Source organism: Phoca vitulina, unplaced genomic scaffold (genome assembly GCF_004348235.1).
Source record: "Phoca vitulina isolate PV1807 unplaced genomic scaffold, GSC_HSeal_1.0 scaffold29, whole genome shotgun sequence".
Taxonomy (NCBI): Eukaryota; Metazoa; Chordata; class Mammalia; order Carnivora; family Phocidae; genus Phoca; species Phoca vitulina.
The window spans coordinates 1,733,461-1,755,559 of NW_022589732.1; the positions used below are offsets into that span (position 1 = coordinate 1,733,461).

At 43.3% G+C, this 22,099-nt stretch overlaps 1 protein-coding gene across 1 annotated transcript in view; it reads right to left on the bottom strand.

Moving 5' to 3' along the window:
• Positions 1 to 739: 739 nt before the first annotated feature.
• CCDC6 (coiled-coil domain containing 6) overlaps positions 740 to 22,099 on the bottom strand; it is a 108,197-nt gene continuing 86,837 nt past the window's right edge. Inside the window, exons 6-9 of the mRNA XM_032423541.1 lie at positions 19,528 to 19,684; positions 16,033 to 16,133; positions 7,346 to 7,470; positions 740 to 6,292 (exon numbers count right to left, since the gene is read on the bottom strand). Of these exons, the coding sequence (XP_032279432.1) occupies positions 6,098 to 6,292; positions 7,346 to 7,470; positions 16,033 to 16,133; positions 19,528 to 19,684 (578 nt within the window). The 3' untranslated portion in view covers positions 740 to 6,097. The remainder of the gene's footprint in view (positions 6,293 to 7,345; positions 7,471 to 16,032; positions 16,134 to 19,527; positions 19,685 to 22,099) is intronic.

The following is a 22,099-nucleotide window of genomic DNA, read 5'->3' on the forward strand; positions in this document are numbered from 1 at the left end:
GGTCCTGGGATTGAGCCCTGCATCGGGCTCCCTGCTCAGTGGCGAGTCTGGTTCTCTCTCTCCCTTTGCCCACCCCCCAGCCCACTCTTGTGTGTTCTCTCTCAAATAAATAAATGGAGAAAATCTTAAAAAAAAAAAAAAAGATGAAAAAATTACTAAGATCTCTTTTGGGGATAATTAGTAATCTTGAAATTTACACTAAATCATTCATAGGGTATCAGAAAATACGCTCTTCAGAGAAAGCTCTCAATATATTTAGTTCAATAGCATTCAATGTAATATGGAATTAGGGATGATATCACAAAACTTTGAGGGACAGGAATCCAATCTCTCATGTCATAATAAAAATTAGACATGAAACATAATTTACCACTCACTGCTTCTTCCTCTGTTTCTAAAGAGAATGTTAAAAAGTTTGGGCCTGGATTAGCTATCAGTGACTGAATACAACTGTATTTCCACGAATTTTTAATTTAAATAGTGAAACATTAAAACAAAGACCCAGGGGCACCTTGGAGGCTCAGTTGGTTAAAGAGTCTGCCTTTGGCTTGGGTCATTGATCTCTGGGTCCTGGGATCGAGCGTTACATCAGGCTCCTTGCTCAGCAGGGAGTCTGCTTCTCCCTCTCTCTCTCCCTCCGCCCCTGCTTATGCACTCTCACTCTCAATCTCAAATAAATAAAACCTTAAAAAAAAAAAAGGCCCAGATTTATGTAGAGAGTTTTATTTATATAAACACAAAATTTCCATCAACAGTTTCAATTTCAGATGCACCTGGACACACTGCCTCTAAAAGGTACTAAAAAAAAACCACACACACACGTAGCTTAAACTCTACTTGTTGTTAAAGCACTTTGTTTAAATCTTGTTTTCATCACACTCTACCTGAAATTACAATGGCTATCCCCACTATACAGGTTAGAAAACTGAGGCTGGCAAATGAGGCCAAGACTTGAATTCAGAGGTCCTGGGCCATTTCTTGGGCAACATTTTCCACTAAAACCTAGTAGCTGCCAGGAATAGAGAGACCTTGCTCAAAAGCCAAATTAAAATCTTTCATTAACTCATAGTGAACATGGAATCTGGCTTAAGCCAGAGTGAGGTCAAAAGTCACTCAAGGTCCATTTAGTACTTTTATACAGAAAAGGGCCTAGATTCAAAGTCTGCCCCCGTAAGATTGTGTAACAACCAGGTTCTTGAAGACTATGCTCCAAAGACAGGATCCTGCTCTGTACCATGTTTTTCCCCAACCGAATGCCAGGGGCTTACTGAAATGCAGCTGCCCAACGATACAGCCCTCAAACCTGTATAACACGTCACCCCAAATACCCATTCTGAGTTTCTTCCCAAATGAATGCATGAGACTAGTGTGTATCTTCCTGTGTGAAGGACTGCGCTTGAGGTTTTCATCTCCCGGTTTCTCATTTTAGCGAGGCAGGTAACGTATCTCACAGGGAAGGAACTGGACTTCCAGACAGGCTAAGTAACTGGCTCAGTTAAAGAGCTGGTCCTCAAACCTGGAAGTGATTCTGGAGTCGTGCTTTCTACAAAAGAAAGAGGAAACCACAGAGATGGACTTTAAGAGTAAGCTCACAAATATACTGGAGGTCATATCCAAAGCCTAAATATGTGTGTACACACGTATGTTTATATGTAATGTGACAGTTTTGGGAATGAGTGTCACTTTTCATAATCTCCTAGGTGTATGGTTTTAAAGTGAAATACAACACAGACTTGGAACAGTGCACAAATCATAAGCATACGGCTCAATGAGTTTTCAAAAATTCAATACATCCAGGTAACCAGCATCCCATTTAAGAAACAGAACAGTACTAGCCCCTTCCGTGTCCTGTCCTTAAGTTTACTTTCTAAGGCAGCCTTTAGGATTAGAATCAAAGTCAGATGTTCATCAGAAGCAAATAGGGAAACAATGTTCATTTTCCAACTCAAAGACCAGAAAGAAAGAGAGAGGTTTTAAGGCTCAAGAGGTGCATTTTAAAAAATTATCTTTATTTAGGTTTCTGATTCAGCACATGTATCAAAGACTAATCAACATAAAGTAAATAAGACATTAATTGGAAGTCTTACATCTCTCTAAACTCTGACCAAGAATGTCAAGTTTGCCACTATTACCAGAACTCCAACCTAGTCAAGTTGTAAACAAGCTATCATGAACATACAGTGTGCACGGAGATGCAGAGGCAAAGACGCTAGCACTTGGCTCTCCTCTCTTCCTTGTTGATGTCTTTCTGTTTGACAGTCCATTTTTGCTTTCCATGCTGAGTTCCAAATCAAGTCCAAAGGCTCAGGGTCAACCTGATTAAAACCTCTTCCAGAGGAATGCATTCCTAAACTGTTGTGCCTGCAACTTTGTTTTTGCCAGGATGAAGTTCAGATCAAGATGTACACTACAATCTCGATGACGGTGCAGACTGAGTCAAGAACTGAAGTTGAGCAGTAACCCGAGTTAAGGCATGAATGCACACACACACACACACGTGCACACACAGCACCCATGCTATCGTGAACATAGGATTCCCTCCACCGCCTCACGAGAGGCAACCAGGGCTTGGCTGTTAACAACTGCTGAGCATTCTGGAAATGCTCCCCATAACAACATGCCAACAGCTGTGTGTGTATGTTAAAAAAAAAAAAAAAGAAAGAAAAAAGAAAACAAGAAAAAGAAACCAGAAACGAAAACCTAAAAACCCCTTAATCTCTTACAATGGCTCTTGAGCATGGAACTCGTGTAGCAGCGTCAACAGCTGGCTCTTTAATAAATTTGGAAAGAAAAGGTGGTTTTACTATGTATTTCTTTGGTAGTTACCACTACAAAGTTTTCAGTGTTGGTTACCTATAAGACAAGTACTAGACAGAATATCAGGTTACATAGAAATGATTCTTCCGTACTGGTAAGATAAAAATATTGTGCTCTCGAAGCACAAGTTACTAGGCTTTTTCTTGCCTTATTGGGCATCCTCTATAAGCAAGGCTTCGTGCAGGAAAAGTTCATGTCTACCTAACAGAGGGAGATACATATTCTATTTTCCTACAGTTGAACAGTTAACAAAAATTCACATTATCAGTGATCTCTGGTCCAATCAGTTAGAAGCCAATTAGAAAGGGACAACGGCACTTGGTGCCAAAGCCACATTCTGGTCACACATTCATCCCATGGTTGGTCAGTATCGCAGGAGCTCAGAGTTTAAAACTCCTCTCAATTAACAGGGAGCAAGTTAAATTAAATCTTAAATATTTCCACCATCTGCCAAATTTCTGGAATTCTGTCCAGAATGCCAGCATGCTTGATGAGAGAAAGCAGTTCAGAGCCCAGAGAGGTGTCAGGTATTGGAGAAGTTAATTTGGTTTTGTATAAAAGGCATGGTAATCTGGCAACAGAGTACTTATCCTATTAGCAGCACAGTGGTAGCCAAGGGTCTCTGTCCGCAAGACAGGGAAAGGAAGCTCCTAGAAGCTACTGGTGCACCCGCCTGCCCGCGGGCCGGCTCCTGATTGGACAGAGGCCTTCAGGGAACCGCTCCAGGGTGCCCCTGGGCGCGTGGGCCGCAGAAATGGCAGGAACCATATTCAGCCCCCACGAGAAGCGGCCGTGGTAAGTCAACTTCCCATGGGTGAGGGGCCTCTTGCCTCCATGGGCTTGGTGTCTGAATTTGATGGGTCCCTGGTGGCTGAACCATCAGCAAGAATGGTCCTGGCAGGTGCACTACCCACGTGTGACAGGTGCCACGCGGGGTCAGAAACCACCTGAGAAGGACCTGAAACAGCACAGATTCAAAAGAGTAGTGTTTGTTCTATCAATTCTGAATGTCCGCAGGGAGAGGCAACTCGATCTACACCGAAAAAGTGCTGTTTGAAGGAGCTGTGTTTTATTTTGAAATGAAATGACGAGTCTAGGGAAACCAGCACTCCATTTCTGCAAAAGTCTGAAAGTCAGGAACCTGTTTCTAAAAGGCGTTTGTTAGGAGCAGTTTGCTCACGCCAAGTGCTTTTTCAATCACCATATGGCAATGTTTCGACTTTTGTGCTTTCAGGAGGGAACCATTGACAGGAAGTGGAGGGAAGCTCGTTCCGTTATGGACTTTCTCGTTTGCGTGCAAGCCACTATCCAACAGCATTAAATTCTATCAGCTCATGAAAGAGTCTTGTAAACATAGACCATACTTCTCCTATGAGAAAAACCAAGAACTGTACCGTGAAGGCAAAATGGGTTTGCCTCCTCTCAGAATTCCTCGGAATGGCAATGTACCAGGAGGGGCAGCAGGCTGTTGGTGAGATCCCCAGGTTTGCTAGGACCCCGTCTGATCGAATTAAAAACCTAAAGCCTCAATAATTAAATGCCAAACTTCTTCCCCTTATTTGAGAACTGTACTATGATTATGTATATTACATACAGATTATAAATAAAATTTATATAGACCAATTGGGGAGTGAAGTTCAGGGGTGGAAGCAGGAAGAGGTGAAAAATCCTATTGTTGCTTTTACTCTCCAGTTCTTAAAATGCTAGTCAAACACTATTTTCCAACAAGACTTGTTTCATTCTGTAATTCTTAAATATGCATTCGAAGGCAAAAATGGAAGTTTCTATACTGTACACTATTAAATATCTACAATGTCACGGTTCCTTATTTTTAGGAGTGTGTTCAATAAAGCGCTAGCTATTAGAGATGGGTGTCACAAAACATGGACTCTTAAAAATTACTGATAAATTAATTTTCAGTTCTCTGATTATATCCAACAGATACACATTCTCATCATAAAATATACATTCTCTAGTAAGTTATTTTCGTCCACAGCATATATAAATATGCAAACACAGGTGGTAAAAATCACTTTACTACCAAAGTACAAAACAGTAACTGCTGAAAAGCAAAAATAAAGATGTTGCAAGTATTAAGAAAAGAGTGACTCACAGTGTTCCACTTCCAAGTGAAACCAAACGATTTATTTGTGCTAAATGAGTGGAAATAACGTATTCAGAGTATACTTGTTTGTACACCGCACTTGCTTATACTGGGCGACACAAGCGCTCATCCAGCTAATGTGCTACTTTCTTCTCACCTCTTGTCTCTTCTGCCAAGCAATAAACTATTCTGTGGCTGTTATGCCAAGAGATTCCTATAATGTTCATTTCAAATAGTACTTTCTAATAGTATTTTGCACCTTTAAAATATTTGTTCAAACTCTATTTTAGGGGAACACGAAGAATGGAAAGGGGAAAATAGCTGTTTCTGTTACAATCATGTTGCCTTCTGCAGCAGAAATCAAAGACTGTGTCTAATCAGCCATCAAAACCACCGGTGGGCAGGACAACATTTATCGACTCGTGTTAGAGGGGCCAGTCTGGGTAGGTTAACACTAAAGATAAGGAAAGAATCACACCTTAATATACAATAATTATCCATCCCACGTGTATGTGGAAAAGGTACAGCCATGTGATCCATTACTTTAGCCTATCTGTTTCACAAGAGACATGGAGGTTGACATATACTGAAAATAACCTATAAAAAGTGTATCTGTAGAAAGCTCTATCAAAGAGTATATTGTCTTGGGCACTGATATCTAACTTTCCATTCTACACCGAAAGCTAGATTTTCAAAGGTCTGAATTGTAGTGCTGAATTATTGGTATGTTTGGTAAACACCATTATAATGGGGGGCGGGGGGAGGGGAGTAACAGCTCAGTAATTTTCTGCAAATTCATGAAAAAAAAATGTAAAAAAGATATCCCTTTTTATTTTACAAACCTAAAAGCCAGGAAAATGAAGCTCTGGGGCCAAGCAAAAATTGCACACTGCTGCTGAATTACCAAATATCGAATAGCAAATGTTCCAGCCAGGGAATGGACGTACATGTAGATTCAAGTAAAACACTGATGGAAAAAGTCATCTGTTTAGTGTTGTAGACCCACAACACTGGCTGCGTTTCCGACAAACACTTACAACACAATTAATAGTGAAGCCTAGATAACCTCAGTGCAAATAAGTCAGATCCAAAAATGCCAGGGAAGGAAGCCTTTGGCGTTGAGTAGACGGCTCCACTGTACGAGTCCCAACAGGAGATGCAGACTAAGCACATGCATTAAGGCTGGGAGGAGGGGTGCACCGGATGTTGCGAAGGGGCGGGCTGCGAGGTGGCTGCCGAGGGGGCCGCAGGCTGCATGGGCGGCGGAGGTGGAGGCGGAGGGGGCTGGACCGGGGTCTGTGTGTTGGGAGACGGAGGCGGCGTGGGCCGTTTGAATTTGTCAGGACTGTTGCTTCTCCGCGGTGAAGGCCTCTGTAGAGAGGACAGAACAGCAGGTCAGTCTGGGTCCAGACGGCTCATTTCTAACAGCCTGACAAGTGGGGGCTAGTGAAAAGGGGGAGCGACAGAGACAAGAAACTAGCGAGTTCCTTGTCTAGCCCTACTGGTTTCTGAACTACTAATGAAAACTTAAGGTGGAGTTTGCACCTACACGCATGAGAAAGCTGTGCAAAATTACTATGAAACTTGCACTGACCAAACTACTGGACTTGGGCCCCTCGATAGGACAGTCCTAGAATTAAAAGACAGCTGCCTCATCCTCCACTCTAATCTCTTCTGTCCACTGTCTGTCCCCAAGTTCCTTCCGTCACTCAAGTAAGTTGTCAACATCCTGAAAGCTGCAGCTCAACCAAATGTTTCTTTTTACATAAAGCCCATCAAACCAATAAAAATGGCTTCAGGACTACCTCCTGCTTTTGTAGAGTAAGAGTCTTCTTTTAAAGATTCCCTTATCGGAAATACCCTCACTTCTCTCCTATTCTCAAACCCCCGTTAGTGACATTTCTAATCGCTCTATTAGTCAACTTAACAACCAGCTCTAAAGAAAAAACTCCCCTGAGTGAAGTCTGAACCAAACACACTTAAGGCTCCTTCTAATTCCAGGAGAAAAAATTCTGAGTGAAAGCAGAAATAAGGCTAATTTCAAGAAGAATACTGAGGATCAGTGAACTGTGAAGATGCAGACAATAAATATTTTAGACATTGTGGCAACCAGCAATGATTCGTTATGGCAAAGAGCTGGCCAGAGTTTAATTAAGGCATTGGCCAGAGTTCAAATTACATTTCACAAAGCGTAATTTTTCATAGAAAGTGAAGCTGAAGTTTTGTCTCCTGGGAAGGATTTTAGTTTCCACACCAGAATTTGGTATCAAACTGCGGGGAAGTCTCTATAGTTTGAAGGTGAACTGATGGTGGGAGGGAGAAGAAAGGTCAAGGTCTAAGGGCATCAGCCCCGGTTCTCCTAAGAAGCAGCAGCTGCTACCACCAAGAGAGTCAAGTGTGGCTTCCTCCCCTCTGAATACTTACTGTGATGCCATGGGATGCTCCCATATGCTGCACATGAAGACCCGGGGAATTGTAGTAAGACATTCCGGCTCTAGTCAGTGAAGTTGGTGGCGTGAAACCAACTGTGTGACTTGCATATGACAGACCTGAAATATAACAATAGCAAGCATTATTTCAAACTCCATTCTCTGGTGTCTTCAACCATCTAGAAGACTTTAAAATGCAAAAGTTCTCAGTCACCAACAAAAATGAACACAGATAAGAGTAGTGGGCTCACCAAATGGCCTCCTGAGTAAAAGGGGATTATATCAAGTCCTAGAATAGAACAAAGAGCCCAGAAATAGGTCCACACATAAACGGTCAAATAATCTTCAACAAAGGTGCCAAGAATACATAATGGGGAAAGGGTAGCCTCTTCAACAAATGGTACTGAGAAAACTGGATATCCACATGCAAAAGAATGAAACTGGACCCCTATCTTATACACAAAAATCAACTCAAAATGGATTAAAGACTCAAACATAAGACATACAACTATAAGCTCTTAGAAGAAAACACAGACGAAAAACTTCATGATATTGGTCTTAGCAATGATTTCTCAGATGTGACACCAAAAGCACAGCCACAAAAGCAGAAAACAGACAAGGGGGACTATATCAAACTCAAAAGCTTAAATAGCAAGGGAAATAATCAACAGAAGGGTAACCCATGGAATATGAGAAAATATTGACAAATATATCAGGTAAGGGATTAGTATTCAAAATATATAAGGAACTCCTACAGTTCAGTAACAAATAAATAATCCAATTAAAAAATGGGCAAAGGACTTGAATAGACATCTCTCCAAAACATACAAATAGTCAACAGGCATATGAAAAGATGCTCAACAGCCTGCAACATTATCCACAATAGGCAAGATGTATAAACCACCTAAATCAAACTCAACACCCAAAAAAACCCAAAAAATCGAGTCAAGAAATGGGCAGAAGACATAAACAGACATTTTTCCAAAGAAGATATACAAATGGCCAACAGACACATGAAAAAAACCTCAACATCACTCGGCATCAGGGAAATCCAAATCAAAACCGCAATGAGATACCACCTCACACCAGTCAGAATGGCTAAAACTGACAACTCAGGAAACGACAGATGTTGGTGAGGATACGGAGAAAGGGGAACCCTCCTACACCGTTGGTGGGAATGCAAGCTGGTGCAGCCACTCTGGAAAACAGTACAGAGGTTCCTCAAAAAGTTAAAAATAGAGCTACCTTACGACCCAGCAATTGCATTACTAGGTATTTATCCAACAGATACAAATATGGTGATTTGAAGGGGCACCTGCACCCCTATGATTATAGCAGCAATGTCCACAATAGCCAAATTGTGGAAAGAGCCCAGATGGCCACTGACGAATGAATAAACAAGATGTGGTATACACACACACAATGGAATATTACTAAGCCATCAAAAAGAATGAAATCTTGCCTTTTGCAATGACATGGATGGAACTAGAGGGTATTATGCTAAGCGAAATAAACCAGTCAGCGAAAGACAAATACCATATGATCTCACTCATATGTGGAATTTAAGAAACCAAACAGATGAACATAGGGGAAGGGAAGGAAAAAGAAGATGAAAACAGAGAGGGAGACAAACCATAAGAGACTCTTAACTATAGGAAACAAACTGAGGGTTGCTGGAGGGGACGTGAATGGGGAGATGGGGTAATAGGCATTAAGGAGTGCACTTGAAGTAATAAGTACAGTTCTTTAAGCTGTTAAGGATACTTTTCTTTTGGCTTCCATGGCTGAGACATGCAGCCACCAAGCTCACCTTTATGTGTCTTGTCCCAGAATTTGTGCCCTCAACATCTAAAGTCAAGAGTTTATTTCATTTCTTGATTTGACTATCAAATAGTGCTTTCTATTTGGCATGTTTCCATTCCAATTGTGGATGTGGGGTTCACATTTACAAGATGGAGGTCTGGAGTAAAGTCTAAGTCTTTGGAAACTAAGTGGCCATGTTTGTTTTGACCACAAGGACTTCAGCTGGAGGAGGGAAGAAGAGGTTTTATTAAAACAGCTCTGAGGAATACAACCCTAATTCTGTTTCTTATGAAAGTGATGAAATTTAAGAGAAAGGCTATGAAAATGGATCCTTATCCCAAGACAGAGAAGCTCATAATAATAATAAAGATGCAGCCTATTTTGTAGCATTACAAGGTTAATTACTGGTATGTTAAACACTACTCAACAATCTTCAAAGCCTTCCTATTGTCTACGTAAACTAAGGAAAAAAAAAAAAATCTCTTCTCTGGATATCATAAAGGCCTCTGCACTTGGCTCCAAACTATCTCTTAATATTATAGGTCAGTGGTTCTCAACACAGAGTATCAAAGCCCTCGCTCAGGCCCAAATCAGATGAAAACAGAATCTATGGGAACAGGGCCTCAGGGCAGCCCGTGGTTAAGACCACAGTGATCTTATCACTCTTGATTCTGACCTCTACTTCAGTTCACATCATGCCCTTTGCCTGGGGTAGCTTCTCTGTACTTTCTCCCCTGTCAATCAGGACCTCAATGAGCCTCTGAAGAGGCAAACAGCCTAGATCCTAGAGCCAACGGCCATATTAGCTCTAGTTCTGCCACTTGGCACTGAGTGACAGTGGACTTCAGATCCATCGACTGTAAAATGAGATTACTGTAGTGGCCTCACAAGGTTGCTGTGGGGATGAAGTGAGTAAATATCACAGTGCTCAGTGTGCCTGGCCAACGATAGCCTCATTAAGCTTCAGCTCATGAAGCTCCTTTAAGGCCCATCTCAAAAGTGCTCAAAGCTGGGTAGCTCTCTCTTCTTTGAATCTCTTCTTAAATTATTTAGATTTTTTTCAATTATAACTTTTTATTTTGAAACTGTTTACCACTCGCATGAAATTGCAAACACACTACAGGGTTCCCGTGGGCCCTGCAGCCAGCCTCCACCAACGTGCTGTTCTAGAAGCACAGCACAGTATCAACCCCAGGAGACTGACACAGGTCCCCTCCTAGTGACGAAGGCACAGGCTGGAGCTGGACTCCATCAGAGTTTACCGTACTCTTCCTGTGTGCACGTGTGTACACAGCTCAAAGTAATTTGATCACATGTGTAGATTAGAGTAACTGTCATCACAATCAGCTGCAAAACTGCTCCATCACCACAAAGAAACCCCCTCGTGTCAGTCCTTTTCACTTGGCACACCTTCCCTCTCATCCTACGCCCCAGCAATGACTGATCGGTTCCCTGTCACTGTAATGTTGTCACTTTGAGAATGTTCCAGAAATGAAGTTGTACAGTATATAACCCTCCACGGAGTGGATGTCCTGCAGTTCAGCTATTTCACCTTCTGCATAAAATTCATTATGTGTGGCCTTGTAAAGTTTCTTGTAAAGAGTTTCTTGTTTCTTGTATGTCCACCCCCGCAACCCTTCCCCAGGCCCTATTGTTGATGATAAGCTCTTAGAGGCCAGACCATACCTTAGTACTTTTTGTTTTCCCTTAAGTTCTAATCATCATGTGTCTGACGCTCTGGCCTACGAAATCAATACAGGATGAGAATCCAAAAATACCTAGGTTGAAGATGCCAAACCCCAAACACCAGTCTACTAATAAATCAAATACTATGGCTTTTCGAAGCTATTGCTACAATAAATTTCTCTTGCTTTCATATAGAAATGCATTAACTAAAGTGAAAATGGTTAAGACTTATTTCACTGTCCACAAGCTCAAGGCTGCAACTTTAAAAGATGATTAATTAAAAGCAATTCATGACAAAAACCACTAAGCAAAATGAAGCAAGTACAGAAGTGTATAATCTGTGTGAAACCAACTATCTAAAGGAACATTGCAGGAGAAGGGGGTAGGGAGAGGAGACACCTAAAAACACCACCTTTGGATAGAAGGACTCTGGATGACTTTATTTCTGCTTATACCCGTCTGATTGTCCCCAAATTTTCTTTAGTATATTTTTGCTAATGAAAAAAAAAAAATTGTAGAGCCAAACTAAAGGCACAAACCTTTTCTTCCTTTTAAGATATTTTAGATTATAATTTTAAGATATTTTAGTTCTAGAAGTTACACATAAGACCACGGTCTTTGCAAAAATTCAAATATAGACACAATTTCCTCTTTAAATCTCCCTAATCTGGCTCCGTCCCCATCACTCCATCAGCGCTGCTCTTGCAAGGTCAGCAGTGTTTCCGTGCCGTCGGTTGCAACAACCATTCTCCACTCCTCATTGTACTTGACCTTGGAGAGCCTCTGACAAAGCCGACCACTCTCTTCTCGGTGAAAGACTTTGTCTTAACTTCAGTGAGATCATATTCCAATTTTCTTTCCACTCCCCTGGTAGCCACTTCCCAATCTCCTTCACCAGGTTTTCCTCCTATACTTGACCTCCAAATAACACAGTTGCTTCAAGATCAGACAGGAGGGCTTTTCTCTGCTCCCTTTATCTACTAGGACTAGGTGACATCTCACCTATTTCTCTGGCTTTCTTTAAAAATAAACTTTTAATTTTAGAATAGTGTTAGGTTTACAGAAAAGTGACAAGAGTAATACAGACAGTTCCTGTATGGCCCATGCTCAGACTCCCCTATTATTAACACCTTATGCTAGTATAATACATTCGTCACAACTAATAAACCAAGGGGCGCCTGGGTGGCTCAGTCAGTTAAGCGTCTGCCTTCGGCTCAGGTCATGATCCTGGGATCAAGTCCCGCATCAGGCTCCCTGCCTGTCGCTCCCCCTGCTTATGCTCTCTCTCTCTGTCAAATAAATAAAGTCTTTAAAAAAACAACTAATAAACCGATACTGATACATTATTATTAACTCCGATCCACACTTCTCTGGATATCCTGAAGTTTTACCTAATGTCCCTTTTTTGTTCCAGGATCCCATTTGGATGCCACTTAATATTTAATTGTCAGGTCTCCTTAGGCACCTCTCAGCTGAGGCAGTTCCTCCTTGTTTTTGATGACCTTGTCACATTTGCGGTATATCAATCAGGTATTCTGCAGACAGACTATCCCTGAGCTGGGATCTGTCTGACATTTTCCACGTGGTTAGACTGGGTTACGGGTTTTTTGGAAGAAGTCCAAAGAGGTGAAGTGCCATTTTCATCACATCAAGGGTATGTGCTATGGACAATGGCCCCCCACTGTCAACGTGGACCCTGAGTCCATGTTTGTCAACTCTCCCCACTGTAAAGCTACTCTTTTTTTCCCTTTACCACACTTACTCTTTGGAGGGAAGACCCTGTGTCCTACCACATTTAAAGAGTGAAGAGTTATTTCTACTTCCTTGAGAGCAGAGTATCCACGTAAATTATGTGGAATTCTTTCGAAGGACAGATTTGTCTCTTCTACCTTGTTTATTTAGTCCGTCATTTATTTCTATTAGTATGAACTCATGGATATTTATTTTATGTTTGGGTTATAATCTAACACGTCATTATTTCTTTTGTGGCTCAGATTATTCCAGCTTCGGCCTATGGGGGCTCTTTCTGTTGGCACCTGTGTCTCTTCCACATACCTCCATCTTGCTATTTTCTGAGCACTTCCTTACTCTGCAGCATTACCACATTTTCCAGGTTCATCCTGTACATTCCCTGCTCCAAGCCCTAGAAACATCCATTTCTCCAAGGAGTTCCCAGTTCTTTTCACTGGAGAACAGAATTAGAAACCAAGATCTGGGCAGCGGGTATGCCTGTTGCTAGTGGGGTGGAGACCCTTTTTCAAAGTTCATTATTCCCCATCTGTGATTTAGACACATCAAAATATGCTAATTGGGAGCATCTTGACGATAGGCTGCTTAAAATAATGGACAACCTGAAAGATAACTGTTGACAAGTAATACTCTCCCCATACATAATCCACATATGTAAGTCCGTACATTAGTGAGAAGAGGATCTTTGATAAGTTCTAGGAAATACATCTTTCAATCAAACTGAATGAGAACTTAAAATATTTCAACAACTTGATGAAATGCAAGACTGCCAATGTTAATCAGAAATGGTAAGGGAAGAAATGAGCCAAAATGATTAAAATGGAAATGAAAATGAGCCAAAATGATTAAAATGGAAATGAAAACTATATATACATATAAAAACAACATAATTCCACTTAGAAAGTGATTAGATATTCTTAATATGAGCACCACAACTTCTTCCAATAAAAACGAAATTGAAAAGCAAACTTGAAAATTCAGGTTTTGCTGATGTACTATGTATAGGACTGCAAGGGACTAGATTAGGAGTAATTCTGCTGCCAAATAGGAGATAAAATCTACTTTGATGATATTATAGAACTTAAAATAAGACACAAATGTTCTTCTCACTTAGGCTGGCTGAAAGAAAAAAAAAAATCTAGGTGTTATCACTTAGTTTAAGGAAAAGCAAATGGCTCGTCTATACAGGCAAGTCCCCAATATAGGGACAGGTACAGTGGAAGTCCAAATTATGTACACAGAGTAAGATTTTCCTGTAGAATATCTGTTACAATAGAAGTATATTCCCAACCAAGGTCTGACTTTTGCTTTTTCTTTATTCAGTGATCACATTATTAGACTTAATGAATTGGAAAATACATGCCTCTAAGGATTTCTTTAGGTTTAAATAAATCAAACAGAAGGCTAAATTATACTGAATATGAATCAGCATCACCATCAACTATAAAAGCCACCCTCCATATTGCTTCTTCCTAATGCATGCCTTCCTTTTACATCAGTAAATCAGAAGGCAAAGACCTTTTCATGGTAATGAAACCCAAGTGCTATTTGGGGAAAATTGAGAGGCAGCAAGGAAGGGGAGTTTCAGAGAGATTTAAAGGCCACCAGAGAACAGGAGGCACAGATACCAGAGCATCCTTGGGGCAAGAACAAGGGGGAGATGATCACGTACTGATCCAGGACACGAAGCCCTTTTGGTTTGCACACAGCTCCTCTTAACCCTGCCCCAACTGGACAAAAGTTGCCATGTTTTGTGCTGGACTGTCTTTTGATTTCTCCTCTTTAAAAAAAATAAAAAAAAAAAGAAAGGTCACAGCAGCAGAGCACGGGGCAGGAGCCTAACCTCGGTGTGTCTGTGGCTACGTGTGCTGCCGCTGCATTTCCCCTCGTCCACCTGAAGGGCATTCCTTGCTGTCCACGGTTACAACAGCCCAAGTGACAGGGTCCCTAACAGGCAGCTGTTCTGCTGGCCAAACCCACAAAGCCTTTCCTGCAGCCACCCTTCCAAGCAGGCACCTCACTTTATTCTGCTGTGGAACTCCTCCCCCCACCACACACACACAGACACACACACACACACACACACACACACACACACTCTTTCTCTCCTCCCCCCACCACACACACAGACACACACTCTTTACACACACACACACACACACACACACTCTCTCTCTCTCTTTCTCCCCAACTCTGTTTACCAGCAAGCACAAGAAACTCAGACTTGTCCCTTCAGTCACAAGATGCGATCCTCTGGCTTGCTACCTTTGCTTTCCTCCCTCCACTCCGTTCGCCAGTCCCCCGCCCCTGCTTCCTCTTTCTTCCTTGCTGGATCATTTACTTGCCCTCCTGGCCTGAAAGCCCCATGCTGTGCTGGTTCTGAGCCAGAGACCCTGGGCGGGGGGAGGGAGTTTTCGGGGTCAGATGAGACAAGCACGCCTTTGAGGGAAAGGCTTCTGAGAAGCAAAGCCAGACGCAGGAGCAAGGCCAAAAGCAAGGCCAGTTTCTTCTTGCAGGGCCTGCCTACCAGGGCCCAGGCCTGCTCACCAGTCACAGGGAATCTCAGGAGGCAGCTTGTGCTCCAAAGAACGCAGGCTTGGGAAGCAAGACCCGACCCGCCCCGCCGCTTCCTGGACCTGTGACCAAGAGCCACCGAACTTCTGAATCACTGCTTCCTCAACGTTAACATGGGGAAAATGATGCCTACATTAATTATTCTGAGGGTAAAAATGAAATGATATACGTAGAACATAATAATAGAACCCACAGGAGATATGTTACGATCCATCTTAGACATCTGTCCAAGGCTTTGTCAATACACTGGCACTTAAAATCAGTCAAAGACAGTCCTTTTAAAAAGGTTATTTGGAGTTAAATTCCTTTTCAACAACAACAAAAAAATTAGAAAACACCAGCTAGCACTGTAACATTTGTGCTTAAAAATTTCAGGCTAAAACTCAGTCTTGATAGTGATTTTTTTTATTTTTTATTGTTATGTTAATCACCATACATAACATCATTAGTTTTTGATGTAGTGCTCCATGATTCATTGTTTGTGCATAACACCCAGTGCTCCATGCAGAACGTGCCCTCTTTAATACCCATCACCAGGCTAACCCATCCTCCCACCCCCCTCCCCTCTAGAACCCTCAGTTTGTTTCTCAGAGTCCATAGTCTCTCATGGTTCGTCTCCCCCTCCAATTTCCCCCCCCTTCATTCTTCCCTTCCTGCTATCTTCTTTTTTTTCCTTAACATATATTGCATTATTTGTTTCAGAGGTTCAGCAGCTGGGTGATAGTGATTTGTTTTTGATGTTTCTGAAAAACACATGACTGTTCTCCCTCTGCTTACAAGACTTTTATACGCTAGGAGGGACCGTATTTGGGGATGCCTATTAAATGTGCCAGAAATCATTCACAGAAGTAGCTGAGAATGTGTACTCACCGGGCGATATAGGCCTGCTTGAACTTGGAGAAGGTGTGTAAGGGATCGGGCTGGACACAGTGCGAGGTCTTAATCCTTGTGCAGACATCTCGTTAAAATACCTAAGAGGAGAGGGGGGGTAGGTATCAGAACTGTGTGCATTTCAAGAGTTCTTAAGAGAGCTCCTATGAGATAATGTTTGGGGTTCATATCTTGAGGTCAAACGCTGGGATATTTAGAGAGTGATGCTATAGCGAGGAGACACGTATAAAGCAGACTTGGGGGTCACAAGGCTCCACTGCTTGCTTGGCAAGCCCCTCTCCCTTGGGATACAGGTTAGGGACATCTGGAATGTTCTAGCTCCAGGGGGAGGCCTACTAACAGAATCGTGTCATGCAACAGGGAGGGCTGGGCTTTTCTTCATCATACAACAGCTATGTAGAAATCTACCTCCGTTGTCCCTATGTAGAAATCTACCTCCGTTGTCCCAAGGATTATAGACACATTCATGTTTTGATGGCTACATTTAAATTGTTATTTGCAACTCAAACCCAATCAAGCCCTTTTAAGATTTATGTCATCAAATTAAAGCTTAAAGGTAACGGAAAAAATATGCTGATTAAAAATAAATCAAAAAATAAAATTAAAGCTTAAAGGTAACGGTATTCCCGTGAACTGGAGATCAATCATTTACAAGGTAAGCCTGGCTTAACAAACAGCCACACACAAGAGCATGGCGGCAGACCCAGCGTCGCACACCTACTGCAGTCACGCCTGGCCACACCTTGCCGGCTCAGGCTTCTTCCTGGACGTGGAAGCCACACCGGACCTGAGGATCCTCAGGCCTGATGGTCAGGAACGTCAGCCTTCACTCTGTGAACGAGCACAGACTTCTTCCTGGACGTGGAAGCCACACCGGACCTGAGGATCCTCAGGCCTGATGGTCAGGAACGTCAGTCTTCACTCTGTGAACGAGCACAGACTTCTTCCTGGACGTGGAAGCCACACCGGACCTGAGGATCCTCAGGCCTGATGGTCAGGAACGTCAGCCTTCACTCTGTGAACGAGCACAGACTTCTTCCTGGATGTGGAAGCCACACCGGACCTGAGGATTCTCAGGCCTGATGGTCAGGAACGTCAGCCTTCACTCTGTGAACGAGCACAGACTTCTTCCTGGACGTGGAAGCCACACCAGACCTGAGGATTCTCAGGCCTGATGGTCGAGAACGTCAGCCTTCACTCTGTGAACGAGCACAGACTTCTTCCTGGACGTGGAAGCCACACCGGACCTGAGGATCCTCAGGCCTGATGGTCAGGAACGTCAGCCTTCACTCTGTGAACGAGCACAGACTTCTTCCTGGACGTGGAAGCCACACCGGACCTGAGGATTCTCAGGCCTGATGGTCAGGAACGTCAGCCTTCACTCTGTGAACGAGCACAGAATGCTGACAAGGAGAAATCTCTGCTTGAGGGACTTCCCCACCAGCTACCCTTCATAGGCCTCGCAGCCAAAGGAAGCAACAGTGGTGCGTGCAGGGCTCTCTATCCCACGGAAGATCCTGGCCCCGACTGTCCATCCGTTCGCAAGAAGAACGTTAACACAGCCATTTCCGTGCTGGGTCATTTGGCTTAAAGAAAACCAGGCTCCCAAATCTGCCCTGCAGCTGTCAACTAGACCCCCACGGTGACCTCTGCCTGCCCTCTAGAGCAGCCCGCCACGGCGGCACCAGGGCCTGCCTCTACCCTACGCCCCGCTAGACAGCGAAAACCGCCTCTTGCTCTTTAAGGAATAAACACACTTGTAGACATCTTAAGTTTCCAACTATTTTCTTTCCCGCAAATGTGACATCATCATTCCTAACAGGGAGAGGAGAAATCTTTTTTGGGCAGCGGTACTCTAGCTGGGATAATGTGACCTATGACAGACAAGGCAAATCTTCTGGAGTAAATACCAGTTCTGGGAAAAAATATATACATATTTTTTGAAGCCTGAAGTAGCTTCAGTATTTTCACCATGGTCGGAAGATACTGCCCCTCACAGTGTGTCCTACTCAAAATCAAGTACAAGGCACTGTGTAGTGTTAATGCATGGTCTGCTCCGTGTCTTAAGGCAGTTAATAAAATAGTTATTTGGTATTCTAGCCGATGTTTTTAGTCAAATGGCTTTCAGAGGCCAAGGATTTCAGAGAGAAGGGAACACTGTTGGAAAGAAATCAGTGAGAGACACCTGGGTGACTCAGTCGGTTAAGCATCTGCTTTTGGCTCAGGTCATGATCCCAGGGTCCTGGGATCAAGTCCTGAATCAGGCCCCTTGCTCAGTGGGGAGCCTGCCGCTCCTCCTGCTTGTGCTCTCTCTCTGACAAATAAATAAATAAAATCTTAGAAAAAAAAAATCAGTGAAATTCAAGGTAAGGTAATAGTTTTATGATACAAACTTTTGAGAAAGAATAATCTTTATTCTTTTCAAATGAGGAAGCACACAACTATTTTAAATATGATAACCCATTATTCTGTTTTTATAAGTTTTTATTATAAAAATATAGACCTTCATTATAGAAAATCTCAGATTTCTATGATAATACCACTGTCTACAGCAAATTTATCAAAAGCTTTGTTAATAACCCCCTGGATCTATCCAGTTACAGAAAGAGAAAGGAAGTGATTTTGATGTGTTTTGGTGTCAACAGTCAAGATGATTCATCGTGGTCATTAGCAGACCCTGGGCTCACCCCGCACACTCAGACACCGACACGTAAGGCCAGGGCAACCCTGATCCAGAACAGAGCATTTCTTTGCAGAAATGATCTGGTTCAGGGAAAGCCCAATTTCCCAAATGCTGGGTTTCTCTGCTGATTGAACAATTTTAATTTTTTCAAATTGGGACTCTGGATGAGAGAAATGCTGGGACCATTTCCTCTAGTTAACCACAGATGACCCTCTTATTTCAGCCCATTTCTTGGTGGGACAATGAGGGGGTCTGACACAGACTCTTGAGCAGATAAATGGGATGCACTGGTTTTAGTTTTTTTAAAGTAGCTGCAATAAGGCCCAGAAGTTTCCAAGTTGTTAATGCAAGGCCTCTGCCTTTCAGCAACCTCCATCTGTCTCCTGCTGATCCTTCAACCCAGGCACGCATGGGTTCCCTCAGGCCGCATGATGCCTGCTCATCAACATCTAGGACGTAAGATGCTCCCATACTTTAAACAGACACAGTGCAGGATGAGACAAACTCAACAACTATGCACACACTGTCTCTCTATACATAACCCTCCATTTCTCTCTCGACCACGTAATTTTGGAAAGGCAACCTCTTCTTGGTCTTTCTGTGATTCAGGAAAATGGTCCATCTTCTCCATTTTCCCCAGGCTCAGCACCTAGTCTGAGGTGGTGGGGGTCGTCGGCAGCACCCAGAAGTGTAGGGACGCCTCCTCCCATGTCTACCCGGACGTGAAGGGAGACCCCCTGGAGGCTGGTCTGGTTTGGTTTGCTCCCAAGGCTCACGAGACGCACGCACACCTTTCGTCATCCATCTCCAGGCTGGACTCGCTCTCGGACAGCTGTCGACACAGGGCCTCTCTTCTCTCCATCTCTCTCTGCAGCTTCCTCTGCAGTCGCAGGTTCTCCTCCCGCATGTGGCGCTCCTCCTCCAGATACTGGGCCATTTTCTCAGAATCTGAAAGGCCAGAATTCTCGATTCAGCTACGTTTCGTGCAATCATACTCAAACCTGAACTGAGAAGACCGCAGTCTGGCTCCTAGGCCACAAAGAATGTGCTCCCTCTCCCACACACAGGAGACCTGCATTCAAAGGTGACCCCACGTACCCAAGTTTGCCAACAATTTGCATTTACAGAAAGCAGAAGAAGGGGCATGGCACTGGGAGGTCAGGTATCCTCACTCCCACTTAGGTGCCTTCTAAAGTGCCGCATGTGGAGGAGGAAATGGTGAACAGCAGCTACCAGAGCCCTGCGCACTGCTGCAGCCCACGGGGGGCGGGACCCAGCCCGGGGACCCCCATTCAGCCCGGGTCTGCTGCCGCTCAGCTCCAGTCACACCTGTTAGCACACCAGCGAGGACCAGTGCACTCGGACACACTCGATAAGTCAGAATTCTGTTTATAAAAACAGAAACTGACGCAGTAAACAACTTTAGGTGAATATGTCAAGTCTAACTTCTGTGAGACTCTCTCTCTGACTCATGCACAGCCTCTCTACAGCAGGTAAAGACCCATGTACCTGTCCCTCAGGAGCTGCCCCATATGACAAGGCCTCTGCTACAGGACTGGTTTCCTAGGCCAAAGCTGATTAGCTTCAGGGTGGGACGCTGGAACCAGCTGAGCGCATCAGATTTACTCTACAGGAATCTGAAATGTGGGGCTGACCTCTTCATGAGGCTCTAGAATCTCCTTGTGCCGAGTTCCCTGGAGCATTCCAATGAATGGTAAAACTTGCCCCCACCCGGCCCCTTTGCTGACAGAATATGTTAAGTCACCAAAATAATATTAATATAAAATTCAGTATCTGCCCGATCATGTTTAAGAGAGACCTACAGCTTACTGCTCCATATTATTAGCCCACTCCAAATTATTTTAAGAAGGAAGGAAGCAGTAGAATTCCACACTGATCACTTCTTTCCCACAAAGTGACCCTACTTCAACTCCTAAGTCCATCCAATTAGTTTCAGTTTTAAGCACCTCTATGAAGGTATGGTGTTTTAGCAAATAATGCCTTCTGATAAGTATTCAATGATTTCCAAGACAGCATCATTACAGAATATATAAAAGCTCTTGAATATCCTTATTTTAGAAATTCAAATAAAAATACCAAAAACACTAAGTTATTAAACACTTTTATGTGCACTAAACACTAAATCCCTCAGTTGTTTTCAATATAACCAGAAACCCTGCTGCCTAATCCAGATGCAAAAATCTCTTTAATTGAAGGCATGCTGGGAAGATATTTACAAAGTACACTTTTAATATAAACGATTTAAATTATTTCATCACAAATATGCAAGCCTGTAGAATTTTTCACTAGCTCTACAGGAAGCACTATATTGGCCCCTTGGAGTATTATTGTTTCTAGAACAAGAGGGGCGGCTGTTGGAGCAAGCTGCCTTTCTTTTCCATAAATAGGAAAGCTTTAGAGAACTGAGGATTTATGAGGCTTCAAGAAAAATCGTTTAAGAGAAAACACTGTCTTTCAGATGCAACCCTTTAGCATCTGGGGAAATCAGCAGGGGAATCCTTAAACAATAATCTATACACAAGAACATCAGTTAGTAGGAGTGATGGCCGGAGGACTTTCCTGGCATCTGGGCAATTAACCCAGAAGCCAGAGGACAGAGAAGGCACCAGGCCCATCACCTCTAGGTGTTACAGACCAGCCTCAGATGACTGACACCACGGTATTCCTTGGGTGCCCTCTGCTGGCACATCACCGGTGACACTTGATTTCAAGACTGGATTTACTCCCATGAGTCACCCTGTCACCTTCTCTCACAAAGAGCTCCCTAAGACTTAGGGGCCACACCTGATGCTTCCGCCCTCTTCAGCCATCTTGGAACACTTGGTCAAAGTCAGCATCGACAGAAGATGACTTCCAGACAGACTCCAAACAGGTGGGTCTCCTATGATCCAAAGATGGCCTGTACATTTTGCATCCCCTTTCAAGTTTATAGTTAGAAAATGCTGGTACCCAGACCCACCCCAAACAGATCAAAATCCTGTGAATGAAGCCTCTCCACCGCTATACTGAACAGTCCCCAAGGGATTCTTATGTTCATCCCGAGCTGAGACCTATTGGGAGACAGGTTCAAGTTCTGATACAGCCAGACCTGGAGGGTGAGGAGCCAAGTATCCAGAAGCAGCCCAGGGAGGCGGGCTACCTGACCTCAGTCACTAACTCATCTTCTAAACCAATCCAGACCAGCTGTGAGCCAGCTGGGTGCCACGTGTCCCTCCTTCCAGTCAGCTTTCTCTGCCCTCACAAAAATCGAAATCGCACTTATGGATGCCTCTGTTTGCATCTGCAATCTCTTCAAAGACCAAATAGTGCCATAAGAAGAAAGTAAAGGGAATGAAAAATTCC